Source organism: Rhinolophus sinicus, linkage group LG07 (genome assembly GCF_036562045.2).
Source record: "Rhinolophus sinicus isolate RSC01 linkage group LG07, ASM3656204v1, whole genome shotgun sequence".
In the NCBI taxonomy this organism is placed as follows: domain Eukaryota; kingdom Metazoa; phylum Chordata; class Mammalia; order Chiroptera; family Rhinolophidae; genus Rhinolophus; species Rhinolophus sinicus.
In genome coordinates, this window is record NC_133757.1 from 88,534,504 (window position 1) to 88,552,644 (window position 18,141).

Here is an 18,141-nt window from a genome sequence, read left to right on the forward strand (position 1 = left end):
CCCAAGATCACCTAGATTTTCTCCTATGCTATCTTCTACAAGTTTTATAGTTTTGCATTTAAAGTTTGCAATACATTTTCAATTTTTTGAAAAATCTCTGTATAGATTCTTCTTTTTTTTTTTTTTGCATGTATTATGTCCACTTATCCCAATACCATTTGTTGAAGAGACTATCTTTTTTCCACTAAAGTGCCTATGCTCCTTTATCAATCACTAAACTCAGTTTTGTATTCATCTATTTCTGGAATCTCTAATCTGTTGCATTGACATGTCTATTCTTTTGCCAATACCACCCCATCTGGATTACTGTAGCTTTATAGAAACTTTAAATTGAGTAACGCCAGTCCCCCGAGTTTGTTCTTCTTCAGTAGTGTGATTTTTGCCTATGCATTTAAACTTTACAGTTTGTAAATATCCACAAAATAACTTCCTTCCTTGCCTCTTCTAGCTTCCGGTGGTTGCTGACAATCCTTGGTGTTTCTTGGCTTGTAGATGCATCACTCCAATCAATGCTTGCACTTTCACAGAACTTTCTCCCGTGTGTCAGTGTCTCTGCTTCTTCACATGGCCTTCACCCTATGACTGACTAAATTTCCCTCTTCTTATAAGAACATCAGTCACTGGATTAGGGCCCACCCTAATCCACTCACCTCATCTTAACTCGATTGCATTTACAGGTGGACATAAATTTGGAGGGCAAGTGTTCACCTCAGTACAGTCATAGTGTATAATTTTTTATATGCATTATTAAATTTTCTTTGCATTTTTTTGGAAGAATTTTTGCATCTATGTTCATGAGAAATATTGGTCTATAGCCTTCTTTAGTGTAATGTCTTTATTTGTTTTGGTGTTAAGTGGCAGGTATCTCGTGATTTTTCCATTTCCCTAATATCTAATGATATTAAGCTCTTTTAATGTGCTTTTCTTCTCAATTTGTATAAGCTCTTTGGAGAAATGTCTATTCAAATGTTTGCCCATATTAAAAATGGGTTATCTCTTTGTTGAGTTGTTAAAGAGCTCTTTTTATATTCTAGAAATTAGACCAGATATATTAGATGAATGATTTGTTCCATTCCATCGGCTGTCTTTTCACTTTCTTGATAGTGTCCTTTGAAGCACAAAACATTTTAATTTTGATGAAGTCCAATTTATTTGTTTTACTTGCTTTTGCTTTCGGTGTCATTTATATCTAATAAACTGTTGTCTTAAACGTGGTTACAAATATTTACAACATCTTATCATCTAGAATTTTAGTTTTAGTTCCTACATTTATTTAGGTCTTTCATTCATTTGGAGTTAATTTATGTTGTGGGAAGCAAAGATCCAAATTTATTCTTTTGCACGTGAATATACAGTAGTTCCTGCACCGTTTCTTGAAAAGACTATTCTTTTGACTCCTGAATGTCACCCTTGTAGAAAAACAGTTTACCACAGGCACACAGGTTTATTTTTGGACTCTCAATTCTACGCCACTGATCTCTAAGTCTACCTCTATGTCAGTATTGGGCTGTCTTGCTAATCTGGCTTTGTAGTAAGTTTTGAATTCAGAAAGTGTGAGTCCTTTAACTTTGTTCTTTTTCAAAATTGTTTTTGCCTATTTTGGACCTTTTTGTATTTCCATACATATTTAAAAATCAACTTGTCCATACCTGTAAAAAAAAAAGAATGTTAGACTTTCGATAATGGATTTTACTGAATCTGTAGATTAATTTTGGGGAGTACTGCCATCTTAACCATATTGTCTTCTAATCCATGAACATGGGATATCTTTCATTTAGATCTTCTTCAATTTCTTTCAACAATAGTTTGAAGTTTTCAGTAATGTCTTGGACTTCTTTCGTTAAAGTTTTCCTACATATTTTACTCTTTTTTTAATGCTCTTGTAAATGAAATTGTTTTAATTTCATTTTTGGATCATTGCTAGTATACAGAAATACAACTGATTACTGTATATTAATCTTGTATCCTCAATCTTGCTGAACTTGCTTATTAGCTCACGTGCGCGCGTGGGCGCGTGTGTGTATTTTTTAGGGTTTACTATATATAATGTCATCTAGAAACAAATTTTACTTCTTCATTTCCAGTATGGATGCCTTCTGCAACTTTCCGGTGATATTTTTATTTAGCTTTAGTATCAGGGTAGTATTGGTCTCAGAGTACGAATTGGTAAGTGTTCCCTCCTTTCCTATTTTTGGGAAGAGTTTGTGAAAGATTGGTGTTAATTCTCCCTTAAATGTTTGGTATAAGTTTCAGTAGTTTGTGTCTTTCTTGGAGTTTGTCCATTTCATTTAGGTAATCTAATTTCTTGACATGTAGTTGTTCATAGTATTTTCTTACAATGCTTTTTTTATTTCTGTAGTATGAGTAGTGATGTCTCCTTTTTCAGTCCTTATTTTAGTAATCGAATTTTTCTGTTTCATGGTAATCCAGCTAAAAGTTTTATCAATTTTGTTAATCTTTTCAAGTCAGCAACTTCTGGTTTCACTGGTTTTTCTCTATTTTTCAATTCTCCATTTCATTTATTTATGCTCTATTATTTCGCTTCTTCTCCTTGCTTTGAGTTTAGTTTGCTCTTCTTTTTCTAGCTTCTCAAGGTGGAAGTTTGGTTGCTTTAGGATCTTTTTTAAAAAAACAATATAGGTGTTAACAGCTATAAATTTTCCTGTAAGCTCTATTTTACTGACATCCAAAGGTTGTGGTATGTTGTGTCTTTGTCTTTATTTCAAAATAGTTTCTTATTTCCCTCTTGATTTCTTCTTTGACCCCTTGGTTATTTAGTTTCCCCTTGGTTGTTTAATTTCCATATATTTGTGAATTTCCTAAATTTTCCTCTTATTAATTTCTAGTTTCATTCCATTGTGGTTTGAGAACATATTTCGTATGACTTTAATTATTCTAAATTTGCTGAGTCGTTTTATAGCCTGACACATGGTCTATCATTGAGAATGTGCCATGTACACTTAAGAAGAATATATAGCCTGTTGTTGGCTGGGGTGTTCTATAGATATCTGTTAGGTTTAGTTGGATCATAGCGTTGTTCAAGTCTTCTATTTCTTTGTTGATCTTATTTCTACTTGTTCTATCCATTATTGAACATGAAATTTTGAAGTCTCCAACTATTATTGTTGAATTGTCTATTTCACCTTTCAGTATGTTATTTTTTGTTTTATGTAATTTTTGGTCTGTGTTGTTAGGTTCATATATGTCTCCAGTATGTCTTCCTTGTGAATAAACCCTTTTGCCATTATATAATGTCCTTCCTTGTCTTTAGTAATGATTATCTGAAAGTCTATTTTGTCTGATCTTAGTACAGCCACTCTACCCCTCTTTTGTTTACTATTTTCCCAGTCTATTTTGTTCCATCCTTTTACTTTCAATTTACTGTCTTTGAAACTAAAATGTGTCTCTTGTAGAAAGCACATCTATATATTTTTTAATCCTTTCTACTAATCTCTATCTTTTGAACAGAATGTTTAGTCCATTTACACTTAACGTAATTACAGATTGGGTAAGATTTACACCTGCAATTTTACTATTTGTTTTCCACATGCCTTACATCTTTTTTGTCCCTCTATTCCTCCATGCCTGCCTTATTTTCTATTAAATAGACATTGCCTAGTTATAATTTTAATTCCTTTGTTATGAATTGTTTTCTTAGTGTTTCCCTTGGGGATTACAATTAACATATCAATTTACAACAATCTCATTCAGTGAATACAAAATGAATTTCAGTAATATTAAAAAACTTTGCTCCTATTGGCTCTATTCCCTCCCCTCTCTTTTACTGTCATTCAGATTACGTCATTATACATTGTATGCACTTACACTCAGATTTGTATTTACAGCTTTATGCATTTGTTTCTGAAATCACACAGAAACAAATTTTTGCTCTTTTATATTTATCTATATAATTCCCTTTTCCTGTGGCATTTAATTCATGTAGACAAGAGTTACTATCTAGTGTCATTGCATTTCTGCATGAAGGACTCTCTTTCATATTTCTTGTAGGCTAGGTCTGCTAATGACAAATTCTCCCAATTTTTGTTTATCTGAAAATATCTTAATTTCTCTTTTTTAAAAAATTGAAATATAAATCACCTACCATAAAATTCACTTTAAAATCTGCAATTGAGTGTTTTTTAGTATAGTCACAAAATTATGCACCTATCAACATGATCTAATTCTATAATATTTTCATCATCCCTAAAAGAACCCTGTACCCATAGTAGTAACTCCCTATTCTTGCCCACATCCTCATTCTCTGCAAACCAATAATCAATCTCTTTTCTGTTTCAATGGATTTGCCTATTCTGAACATTTCACAGAAATGAAACAATGTAAAATGTGGCTGTTTATGTCTTTTTATTTCATCATTTTGAATATGGCATCCCAGTGCCTTCTGGCTTCTATGAGTTCTAGTAAGAGGTCAGCTTTTATTTATTTTTGTTTAAGGAGGGCACACCTCAACGTGGCCCATGTGGGGATCGAACCGGCAACCTTGGTATTAGTAGCAATGAGCTCTAACTAACTGAGCTAACCAGCCACCCTCTTACTCTTATTGAAGATGCCCAGAACACAATGAATGGCTTTCTCTTGGTGCTTTTAAGATGTCCTCTTGGTCTTTTAGCAATTTTACTGTGATACGTCTAGGTGTGGATATCTTTTAAGTTTTCCTACTTAGTGTCCATTGGGTTTCTTGGATGAGCTGGTTACTGTTTTTCATCAAATTTTTGAGGATTTTAGGTTATTATCCCTTTAAGTATTCTTTCTTCCCCATTCTCTCTCTTTACTCCCCTTCTGGGAATCACATTATGTTTATGTTGGTATGGCTGATGGTGTCCCACAGATCTCTGAGTTTCTGCTCATTTTTCTCCATTCTTTTTTCTTTGTTTTCTTTATACTGGATAATCTCAATTGACCTGTCTTCAAGTTCACCGGTTATTTCTTCTGCCTAATCAAATCTAATGTTAAGCCCCTCTACTGGACTTTTCATTTATTATATTTTACAACTCCAGGCATTTCTATGTGGTTATTTAAAATTATTTTTACTATTTTCTCTTCCTCATCTTGAAAATTATATACTTTTATTTTTCTTTTACTGGCTATCTTAGAAATTACAACATAGATCTTTAGTATGTCAAAGTGTAATAAAAATTAGTACTTTCACCTTTTCCTCAACAATTCCAGGAACTAAAAGCATTGGAATTTAATTTACTTCCTCCTGACACATGTGCTAGTGTTGTCATTAATTTGAAAGTTATACAAACACAGATGAATATATATACACTCTAGACATTACATTATTTTAAATGGCATGTATTAATTTAAATTTACCACCACATTTGACACTTTTATTCCAGTTTACTCTGTTAACCATTTCTAAGCTTCTCTCTGGGATAATTTCCCTTCTAGGTGAAGAATGCTCTTTAGTATTTCCTTCAGTACAAGTCTGCTGGTGAGAGTTTCTCAATTTTTCATTTATCATAGACTGTCTTTATATTAGCGTATTACAAGTTATTTTTAGGCTGACCTGGTGTGCTCCTAACACCAAGGTCGCAGGTTCAATTCCCACATGGGTCAGTGAGCTGCGCCCTCTACAGCTAAGATTGTGAACAACAACTCTCCCTGGGCTGGGCTGCCAGGTGAGCGGCCGGAGGTTGGGTGAGCTGCTGTGGGCTGCTGCTGTGTGCTGCCACAGGCTGCTGTGTGCTGCTGTGGGCTACTGTGTGCTGCCATGAGCGGCCGGTGGCCAGTGTGAGTGGCCAGCAGCCATCATGAGTTGCTGTGTGCTGCCGTGGGCTGCTGTGTGCTGCCGTGGGCTACTGTGTGCTGCCATGAGTGGCCGGTGGCCAGCGTGAGCGGCCGGCAATCGGCGAGCGCTGCCATGAGCTGCTGTGAGCAGCCAACCGACGATTGCCGACCAACTGCCTCAGCTGGGGGAGCGCAAGGCTCATAATACCAGCATGGGTGAGGGAGCTGTGTCCTACACAACTAGACTAAGAAACAAGAGCTTGAACCAGAGGTGGGGGGGTGCAGAAGAAAGGGAGAAAAGTTATTTTTAGTGGATATTAGAGTCTATGTTGGCAGTTACTGTCTTCAAGTACTTTGTAGCTATTATTTTCCTTTGATCAAGTGTGTGTGTGTGTGTGTGTGTGTGTGTGTGTGTGTGTAATTTGTCTTTATTTTGAAAAAATTTATTATAATGTGCCTAAATGCTCTTCCTATGTTACTTTTCTTTTTATATATCCTGCTTGGGATTTGTTGGATTTTTTTACAAATGTTCTTCCTATGTTTACTTTTCTTTTTATATATCCTGCTTGGGATTTGTTGGATTTTTTTGCATTTGTGTCTTGATGTCATCTATCACTTTTGAAACATTATTTACCATTGTCATTTCAGATATTTCTTCTACTCTATACCCTTTCTAAACTCTTTATGGAATGCTTATTATGCATCTATTATATTTTAACTCCGTATCTCCCATGTCTATTGTCCTGTTATATTTTCTAACCTTTTGTATTTCAGTGCTTCAGTTTGACTTTCTTCGTATCTATCTTTCAGCTGACTTATTACTTCCTCAATTTAGTCTAAACTACTGTTAACCATTTATATGCATGGATTTATGTTTCCACCAAATTTTTATGGTGAAGTCCTAACCCCTCGTACCTCTGAATGTGACTGTATTTAGAGATGGGGTCTGCAAATGAGGTAATTGGGATGGGCTCTAATCAAATATGACTGGTGTCTTTATAAGAAGACATTAGGATACACACACACACATATACCATATAGAGACGACCATATACCACATAGAGAAAACAGTATCTACAGGACAAGGAGAGAGGCCTCAGGAGAATCCAACCCTGCTGACACCTTTATATTAGATTTCTCATCCTCCATAACTGTGAACAAATACATTTTTATTGTTTAAATCACCCAGTCTGTGGTGTGTTGTTATGGTAGCCCTAGTAAGCTAATATACCTACCTATTAAGTATTTAATTTTGGTTAGCACAATTTTCAGTTCTAGAAATTCCAATTTTTTTACAATTTCCAATTTTTTGCTAAAATTCTTAATGTTATCTTTTATTTCTTTGAACGTATTATGTAGCTATTTTTAAACAATTTTCTGTATTTTATTTATTATAGTAGTTTTGTGTATATTTGAAAAATAACAGCTCATATATAAAGACAGTGTGTAGGTGTGTGTGTGTCTACATATATATATATATGTGTGTGTGGTACAAATATATTTAATCTCCCGACAAAGCTTAGTGCAAATTTGGGTTCTTAGACTGTATTAGACCACCTTTTTTTTTTTTTTTTTTTTTACTGTCAGGTGTATAAAACAATGTAATAGTTAAACATTCACACCCCTACCAAAGTGATAACGCCCTCCTCCAATCTACTACCCCTCTGACATCGTATATAGCTGTTTATGTAGCTACTTTTAAATGTGTCTGATTACTCAATCATCTGAATCCAATGTGGATCAGGATCGATTATCTGTTGTTTTTCTTGATTTACAGTTCTTCATTTTCTCTCCTGGTGTTATTAGTTATGATTTACGGATTGTTAGACATTGTAGAAACAATCTGATGCCTAGGATGATGGTAGCTTCCTTCAAAAGATTTATATTTGCTTCTGGCAAGTGGGCAGTGAAACCAGCAGTCAGACAGAGTTCACCTAAATCCATATTCAGGGACTATAATGGTTTAGCATTGGTCTACCTATAGTTCTTCTTTTCTCATAGTTTCTAACCTTTAGATTCACACCAAAGGGTGCGGAATGTACTCAGAACAACCAGTAATTCTGGCCTTCAGTTTTTCATCTCTAAAGACTTTCAAAGAGCTGCAAAGCTTTTCAACCTTTTCTCTGCCTCTTTCAGAATTAGTATTATGTCCCTAGTGTCTGTCATTTTGGATCCTGGCTTTCTTATTCTTTTTTGCTTTATTAACTCTTCAATTAAACTGATGTAAATTTTATACACACACAGATACACAACGTATGTATATGTATGTATGCATGTATGTGTATATGTATGTGTGTATATGTATCTAAACCTATATCCATGCACATGCACACATACATGTGTACACATACATGTGCATATATCATATAAATACACACACACACAAAGAAAGAGGGAAGAATAAAACTAAATAGGAACAAAATGTTTTATACCTCTGAAATTAATTTGGTATTAATCTGAGATTGTTGTAAATTAACATGCAGAAAAAGCATATGATAAAATCCAACACACTTTCAATATAAAAACACTGAGCAAATTAGGAATAGAAGGAAACACTTAACATGATAAAGGTAGTTTATGGAAAACCCACAGTTAACATCATACCCAATGGTGAAAGACTTAAAACTATCTCCTTAAGATCAGGAAAAAGACAATGATGCTTGTTTTCACCACTATTATTCAACATTTTACTGGAAATTCCAGCCAGAGCAAGTAGCAAGAAAAATAAATAAAGGCATTTAAACTGGTAATAAAGAAGTACAACTATCTCTATTTGCAGATGCTACGGTTCTATTTATAGAAAATCCCAAAGAATTAAAAAACAACAACACTAAAGCTAATAAAACAAATTCAGAAAAGTTGCAGGGTTAAAGGTTTATACACAAACTGGTTATATTTCTATATACTAGCAAAGAACAATCCAAAAATGAAATTAAGAAAACACTCCTATTTACAATAGCATCCAGAAGAATAAAATACTTACAAATAAATCTAACCAAGGAGGCAAAATACTTTACATGGAAACTATAAAACTAAAACTGCTGAAAGAAATTAAAGACTTCAATAAATGGAAAGACATCCTGTGCTCATATATTTCAAGACTGAATATTATTAAGATGGCAATAGTGGTATTTTGGTTTTCAAATGTCTCCGTTGACGAACATTTCAGTTTATGAATACCGTAAATTTTATGGATCTATAATATCATTAGATAGTAAAATTCATGCTAAATTTGCAGTTTTAGGGGTTGATTTTAAAGGTCTGGAATGGATTAATCCATTTTGCATTACTTTCTATGGGGAAACCATGCCTCGGTTTTCAAACGTTTCAGAACTTGAACGGTCTTCTTCAAGGTAACCCTGTACTTGAAGATTACCTCGGAAAACCGAGGTATCACTGTACTTGTAAAGTGATCTACAAATTCAATGCAATCCCTATCAAAATTCCAATGGCATTTTTTGCAGAAATGAAAATGCCTATCCTCTAATTGATGGCAAATTCTAAAGGGCCCTAATATAAAGAAGGAAAAAAAAAAAAAACTAGAAGATTCACACTTCAAATTTCAAAACTAACTAAAAAGAAACAGTAATCTAAACAGTGTTGTACTGATACAAGGATGGACAAGTAGACAAATGAAATAGAATTTAAGAGTTCAGAAACAAACCCAAACATCTATGTTCAAAACTGATTTTTAACAAGGGTGTCAATACCATTCCATGGAGAAACAATACAGTCTCTCCAACAAGTGGTGTGGGGACAAGTGGATAACCATATGCAAAAGATTAAAGTTGGACCCCTACATCACTCTGTATACAAAATGTAACTCAAAATTGATCAATGACCTAAATATAAGAGCGAAATCTATAAAACTGTTAGAATAAAACATAGGGGTAAATTTTTATGACTTCAGACTTGGCAATAGATTCTTAAATTTGACACCAAAAGCACAAGGAACAAAAAAATACATAAATTGATCCTTGTAAAATTTTTAAACTTTGTGCACCAAATGACATTACTAAGAAAGTGAAGATACCCTACAGAATGGGAGAAAATATTTATAAATTATATACCAGACAAGAATATGCATTTAAAAAAAAAAAAAAAAAAAAAATCCTCTTAACAACTCAACACAGAGACAAATAGCTCAATTTAAAAATTAAATAAAGACCTGAAAGGATATTTCCAAGAGGGGGTGAGTGGCACAATTCAACCCATAACAATCTCTAAGCAAGAAACTGTAACTATGTAACTGTATGAGTATTTTTTAAACCTGTATGTTCTAGTTTCTAAGGACCTGATGGGTTGGGTTGTGTTTTCACCCCCTAGCAAAACAGGTTCACTGGCTCCTCCAAATGTTAAGCATATTCATAATGATACTACTCAACAAATAGAATGCAGTGGAAGTGACACTACGTGACTTTCCAGGCTAAGGTACAAAAGGTGCCCGGACCTGCACCTGGCTCTCTGTCTTGGAACTCTCATGCTTTGAACCCAGCCACCATGTTGTGAGGAAGCCCAAATTAGCTCATGAGGAAAGACCACATGGAGAGGAACTGGAGCCCACTGTGTCCTGTCCAACTGCCTGATGGTGAACACCACAAATGCTCACTGCATGTCACTAGTTTTAGAGTAATTTGTTACAGTCATCTATAACCAAACAGTGCTCAAGTAATTTACAACCCAAGGGAGAGATAGAGAGACAAGTCACTAACATAAGGCAGGATGTGCTAGTCACTACACAAAATATAAACAAAGGGCTTTGGGAGAGGAACATAAAGCTGTAAGTCTAGCTAAGAGCTGGAGCAGTCGAGGGCAATGGGAAAGGCTTCACAGGAGTAATTTTTAAGCATGGGCCTAAAAGATAGAAACTTGAAGGAAAACAATCACAGCAACAAGCAAAAGGTGTGGCAGAACTTGGTAGAACATGTCTTATGGACATGTTACTAGAGACAAAAATTCAACTTTTCTACATAATCTCTAATAGTATCAAACTATTTGAAGGACACCGGTAATAAACAAATAAAAAAACAAGGTCAAGTTCTAGAGACTGACTTTAATCATATGAAATTGTTCAATTTCTTGCTGGTTAATCTCTATGCAAAGGGCTAACTCTGACCCTAAGAAATGAAAGCTACTTATCAGTGCTTCCTTTGATGTACTAGCCAAGGCAAAAACCAGTATTTTGCTTGTTCATTGTTCCAGACCCAATATCAGCTTAATGACAGCAATTCTCCATGGGTTAGCATTCCTTTAATTTCTAGAGGTAATTTACAGGGAGTCATTTGTCTTGAATCAAAATGAAAAGAGGCACCGCCTAATGAGAGCCATAAAACTGAGTAAATTCATAAACTGCTTTAATTGCTGAAACTTACCCCCAGCTTCCCTGATAAGGGCACAAAGACTAGGTCTACAGGCATCAGGCTGACAACCTGGGGAATAATTATTACCCACCAAACCAAACTAAAGCATTACAGCTTTTACCTCTTTAAGCTACTCAGTACAGGCAGCAGCCTGAAAGCAGTCCATTGAGCTGCCTGTTCAGCAATGACTAACTCTTCAGTCTGTTCAGGAGACTCACCTTCAAAGTGGGAGCCCTCCACTAAGTCAAACTTCCTCTTAAAATGCTCAGGTAGACAGTCCTTCAAAACCCCCAAAACTTTAGAATTCCTGTTCTCCTCACCTCATAAAACTTTTTTAAGGAGCCCACTAGGCACAGCTTCAGGCTATCCACAATCTCCTGATGAGGCATCTGGAATACCACTCGTGAATACCATTTTGTGAGGGTGCTGAGGGGGAGGCAGGAGGGGTGTGGGGGGGAGAGAGAGAGAGAGAGAGAGATGAACACACACTCATAGAGGAAGGCCCACAGTGTGAATGTCAGGCTTTTCTATACAACAATCCAACAACAAGTAGGAAATGCATTTACATTACATGTAAAAATACATGGTGATGTGGGGAAAAGATATACCTGGGGTGCCAAAAAAATGTATACAAGTGAACCCTTCAGTCAACGTTGCTCAAGCAGGAGTAATCAGAAGTGTCTGGACGCTGATGGTAACCACTTTGAGCACCTCTTGTAATTGCAGAAGTAAAACGTGACTTGTATTCAGCTTTTGTTATCGGTATATATTGTTACAATTTTAATAGTTTTTTTCCTTTCCTAAAATGTGCATACATTTTTTGGGGCACCTTCTGTATATAAGCCACATATGGAATGTAAAAATATAGGCATAAGTGTCAATACTTGCTACAAAACTGCTTCCAATTGAAAAAACTGAACAACCTAGATAGCCACCACTAGAGGACAAGTTAAATAAATACGGTAGTGCTGTGGAATACAATAAACTCCATTCAGCAGTTACAAAGAATTGGTTGAGATTTACTTGCATTGATATGGGGAAAATGTCCAAAACATACAGTTTAAGTACATAAATCAAGCTGAGGCACAGTATACATAGTATTATGTCATTTGCATTTACACAGATAAGCACCTGTGTGTGTTAATATATGCATAAAGGAGAATCTGAAAGTATATATACAGTGGCACCTCGGTTTTTGAACATAATCCATTCTGGAAACTGTTCAGGTTCTGAAATGTTCGAAAACAGCTGACAGCTAGGCCTCAGGATCTCTCACTCAGCAGAAGCCACGTGACATATCTGACTTCTGAGGCATGCTCGAAAACCGAAGCATTTACTTCCGGGTTACAGCATTTGTAAACCGAAATGTTTGTCAACTGAGATGTTCGAAAACCGAGGTACCACCGTACATTAAACCTTAGGCGGTGGTTAATAGAAGATGGACCAGGAGAAACTCAAAACAAAAAAACCTTCATTTCTGGGGTAAAGAAACACCACCGACAAGATACAGCCCTCATTCTAAAGAAGATGACACTGAAGTTGGGGAACAAACTTACGTATGTGACAAGTTTGGCAAACAGATTGCAGAAACTAACATCACAGGAAGATAGAAGAGGAAGGAGCTGAGTATACTTTTATGGGTTAGGTAAAAGTTAAGCACATTTTTACTGTAATATGGAATGCTAAAAAAATATTTGCTGCATTTATAATAAGATTAAGCATCAAAAGGAGATAACCAACTAAAATGGCACTACGAGGAGTACTTACAGGTTGATGCTCGCCACGAAGCCGACCACGGAGCGCATGCCTCTGCTGGGGTCGTGGTAAACGTCCATCCCAATCACCATTAACCGTTTCTGCATTAGAAAACAAATAAACAAAAAACGAATGAAAAACCCCAAGTGGTCCACCACCCCATCTTTAATTATTACCTGAACCCCAAACCAACATCTGAAAGTAAGTTCTAGGAAAAAAAGAGAAAGATTACAATGAAGTTTAAACACTAGGCAAAGTCAGAGCTCTAGACCTGGGATCAGCAAACTTTTTCTGTAAAGGACTGAAGAGTAGTCTTAGCCTTTGTGAGCCGCACGACCTCTGTAAGAACTATTCGATTCTGCCATTACAGCACGAAAGCAGCCACAGACAGTAGTACAGGACTATGGTATGTTTCAATAAAACTGCATTTAAGGACACTGAAAACTGAACTTCACATAATTTTCATTTGTCACAAAATATTACTTTAATTTGTGTAAACTATTAAAAAATGTAAAAAACTATTCTTAGCATGTGGGCCATACAAAACAGGCAACGAACCATTTAGACGACTAAGCACTGAGAGCAGGACTAACTCTATGAGGAAAATGAAGAAAATAGCCAGGCAGGGTTCTCTGTAGAGCTGAACTGAATGAAGACATATCTCAGCATCACTCACCAGAGGAATATCCACTCCCCACAGTTCACCACCCAATTTACAGTTAATTTGAAGTAAAATTTTCTGAGCCACACTCCGAAGCCTGGTGGGTTGACCAATGGTTCGGACATTGATGACCTATAATGAAGGGACCAAACGGTATCGGGAAAGAGGACACTATTAACCTCTCAGACAATATAAACAATTCAAAGTATAATAAACACTACATTTGTTTTAAAAAACTCCAGTTAGCAATTAACATACTTTGTATTAATAGTTCTAATTCTACAGTTTCTAGACACACACACATACACACACACACACACACACACCACAAACCAAAATCAATAAACAAACAAAAACCTCCAAAAATCTCATGCAGAGTAAAATTGTTTTTTAGCTTCCATAGAAAAAACACCTTTCCCCTTTCAGAGTGAAGCCTATACTCTCAGAACCCAGTCATGTGAAACCACCTGGAGACTCACCCTCTGAACAAGCAGAAGTACTAATTTGGGAACACGAAGGCAGCATTTACGAAGAGCATCTGCTATTCTCCAGGTTACTCTAAGAGGAAGGTGTCACCAGAAGGGTCTACACATGCTGGCTTCTGATAGTTCCTTTAGTCTTTTAGAACACACATGTATCCTTCTTTTCCAAACCTCGAGGGAGGCTAGAGTTTCCCTTTGTGCACCCTGCCCAGCTCCCACTCACCTGAGAGGGCACGGGAGCCTGCACACAGCACAGTTTTTTAATGGCCCCATAGAGGTCGTCACGTGTGCCCATGATGATGCAAACAACCATCTGTATCTTTCCCTTAGGAAGATAAAGTATATATGTCAGGCTTTGGAACTCTCAGGGGAGCCCAACGAGGTTCCAGGCGGGGGCAGTTTAAGAGTCTGCAAAACCACAGGACATTTAAGGTAGAGAGGGGACTGAAAGAAAGAGGGTGGACATTCTAACACAGAAAAAGGTCCTTGACCATGAATGTTTGGCCCAGGGCTTCTCTGCATAGATACGTAATATGTTACCAGACATTATCAAGAGCTGATTAACCTGATTTATTTATTAGACTTAAGATGCCTGGAAAAGGACCAGGCTTGAAAAATATACAAGGGTTACTTACTTACTGCTTGCTGCTTTCAATCAATTCCCTGTAATGTTTTAGTAAACTAAGCACCTTACTACATTCCTACCACAGAACTTTAACTGAGGACACATGGAATGCAATACCACAGGAAAGGATTTAGGGCCAAATAGGAGAGAGAAGGATATGGCCAGCAGTATAGCTCATATCTGCGCCCTCTTCACTGCTTTAGAGATCCAGTATTAAAAACAGAGGACCTCCAGAAGTCTGAATAAAGAAAAGTAGCACTCATGTGAAATAAAGCTGCCAACACTTTATATCAGAAACAGCTATAAATGGTAAATCAATAGTATGCTCTTCCAAATCAAGATTAGTGTTAGATTAAGAGTTCTCAGAGGACGTTCCAACAATCACATCAAAGAACTTCCAAAGTCACGTAGCCCACAGGCTGGACACTGGGAGTCTATGGGCTGGTTCTAGCAAACTGATATGGTTCTGCAGTCCCTACAATGATTTACAGGTTTATTATTATTTATTAACATTTAAACATAGGGAGGTGCACCCATCTGCAAATCCAGATTTTTGGCTTCTATTGAAAACAAATAAATTAAAAATCAATATGACAATACTAGGCTTTTATCTGCAGTCATGTGATTTACTCTCTTTAGTTCACTCCAGTCCCTTCCTGGCCCACTCCACTCATGTGTGTTACTCATCTGGCTCCTGTAGACATCTGAGTTTGTGACCCCTACCAAAGTGAGCAATAAAACAGAATGCTGTAAAGATTACAGACAGACAGCAAGACTAATGTGAGTTAAGTCTGGTAAACATTGTGAATGAAACTCATGTCCATGTCCATGCTGCATGAAAACTGTTGGCAGTACACGCTCATGAACAGAGCATGAGAAGTTGTGAAATGGGGGAGTTGGTGTCCTAAACTGGGCTGTTCTTTTGAAAGCAGAGCAGACTTTACCAATGACCAGGCCCAGGGGAGAGGTCATGGCAGAGTATGGTAAGCATGGGAAGTCAGGAGGAAATCACAGAGCCAGAGAACATGCGTGTGCTGCTATGGATGGATACACCCAGAGCAGTGTGTCAGAGAACGCTATAATGTCAAGATAATCTAATTCTAGTATTGATCGCACAAGAACTGATCCTCTATTCAAGGACTAATTACTTCCAAAAACTTCCCTCTGCTTTTGGTTCCTCAATCTTCGTCCTCTGTTTTCTTTACAAAGAGATAAGAACTACAGGCCTGAACTACTGAGTTGTGAGTACTATGAACAGCGCAGCTCCAGTGACCCTGATGGACTATCAGAACCTCGTAGCTGATGGGCCACCTGCCAAGTTCATCACCATAGCAACTTGAATCTCAAGCCAGACCAGACTGTGACAGATCAGTACTGAATTGTGCAGGATGGCACCTGGCCCAAGAAGTTGCTTTCTGGGCACGACATGTTCTACATAGATAACAAACTAAAGTTAAGTCAGCTATTCTCTCAGCCAATTACGTGACAAACAGAACACTAGAGTGAGTGAGAATGCCAACAGAATGAGAGAAGCAAAATTAACCAAAGGGCATAAAGGGTATTTTCTTAGTTCAGTATTTCATGTGCACACGAGTAAGACACAGGTTTCTGAACATCATCAACAGTAGACTGATAACCATGGTCATTTAAGATCAAGAATTCAAGTATATCAGAATAGACATCCTATAAATCTACTCAAATTAAATTATTACCTCAGCTCCCAGCATGGATTGAATGGTTCTGACATAGGTCTCTACTCGATCGTCCTTTAGTTCAACCAAGGCCGGCGGGCTCATGCGCATCCCAATGGGGCCAGCTATCTTCTCTAACATGTTAACCAGTTCTCGGGCCTGGTCCGTTGCTTTCTTTGGGTAAAACAGTGCCCAGAAATGCATGGGGACCTAGGAAAAACCACAAGCTATTTTTAGTACTTCCCACAACTTGAACACTACACACTCACATCCAGATGTTATTCTAGAGAATAAATTGCTTTTCACTGTCTCTACTTGAGTCTTGTCTTACCTACATTCTATTACTAACACAGATGTGTGTGATAAGTAAATTGTGGCACAGAATACCAGACAGCAATAAAAATGGAAGATCTACAACCATACATAACAATATGGGTAAAACTCACCAATACAAGTTGAAGAAATAAAGCTGAACATACAAGAATGTATACTGTATGGTTTCAAGTGCAAAAACAGTTGAAACGAATCTATGCCTTTGAAGTCAGCATAGTTACTATTCTTGGGGTATGTCAGGGTGAGAGATAGGCAGTAACTAGGAGCACAGATGGGGTGCTTCTGGGGCACTGGTAAAGTTCTGTTTCTTAACCCTTGGTATTGATTACACAGGTCTACTTAACTTGTGAAAATTCATCAAGTTATACACTTAAAAGTGTTCTTTTTCTTAAAATGCATTTCAAGAAAAAGTTTTAAAAACAGATGTGTACTTTACGTATGGCCATAAAGACCAGATGAATCGAAAACATTGAAAACTAATTTTAGGGGCCAGCCTGGTGGCTCAGGTGGTTGGAGAAACGTGCTCCTAACGCCAAGGTCGCCGGTTCGATTCCCACATGGGCCAGTGAGCTGCACCCTCTACAGCTAAGATTGTGAACAACAACTCTCCCTGGAGCTGGGCTGCCGTGAGCAGCCAAACCAGTGTGTGTGTGGGGAGGGGAGGCAGGAGAAAGGGGGGAAAACAAAGAAAAATAATTATATACCATTTTGTTTTTTGGTGCCCTCAGTAGGAAACTTTTTATTTTGCCTTTCATGAATAAAAATACCTTTCAGAAACCCCAGGGAAAAAGAGAGGAGGGAAAAAGAAAGGAAGAAAAAAGGGAGAGTGGGTTGTAGGCTGACACTGTGTGAATTACTGTAGCAATGTATTTTCCTTTCCTAAGTCCATGGTCAAGCAAAAGGCTTACCTCTAGCAACTCATCACCTTGTTACATTTGAAGAACCCTGTTTAGTAGATAATTCAGGATGGGAATTCAGTTGTAACTTTCTCTCAAAAAGAGGACACTAAATCATTCCTGCTTCCTAATTTCCACATATTTAGGAATACTGGTCCTCTTTTTACCACCTCAAAAATCACTTACAGTCAAGATGGAAGGGTCTCTGGTTATTTCCTTAACCCAGTTTAGTTCCTGAGATGTGACAAATGAAGTATTTCTTAAGTTAATTCTTTCCATTGGCAGAATACGTCCCTCAATCTAAAAAGAAAAGAAAGTATCTATGACATGAGCCATCTACAAACACTATTTAGAAAAACACTGATACTGTTCTCTTTAGGGTCTGGTCAGCTCCACTATATAAACTTATCCCTGTTATAATTGCTGAGAATGGCAGAAAAATGAAACTGCTAGCGAGATCATGACAATGAAACCCTGGACATATACAGGTAACATTTTTATATACCCTGCTTTTTAATTATTGAAGCTTCCAACGTGGTCTTCCAAGAAAGGCATTAGAAACCACTGTCTCTTTAGAGCAGAGAACG

The 18,141-nt window shown here is 36.9% G+C and overlaps 1 protein-coding gene across 2 annotated transcripts in view; it reads right to left on the reverse strand.

Moving 5' to 3' along the window:
• The window catches only part of PIWIL2 (piwi like RNA-mediated gene silencing 2), a 68,908-nt gene that overhangs the window by 15,741 nt on the left and 35,026 nt on the right, over positions 1-18,141 (reverse strand). For both annotated transcript variants that reach the window (XM_074338244.1, XM_019714439.2), the window contains exons 14-19: positions 17,741-17,854; positions 16,347-16,535; positions 14,233-14,334; positions 13,543-13,659; positions 12,879-12,967; positions 11,432-11,537 (exon numbers count right to left, since the gene is read on the reverse strand). In XM_074338244.1, coding sequence (XP_074194345.1) covers positions 11,432-11,537; positions 12,879-12,967; positions 13,543-13,659; positions 14,233-14,334; positions 16,347-16,535; positions 17,741-17,854 — 717 coding nt within the window. The remainder of the gene's footprint in view (positions 1-11,431; positions 11,538-12,878; positions 12,968-13,542; positions 13,660-14,232; positions 14,335-16,346; positions 16,536-17,740; positions 17,855-18,141) is intronic.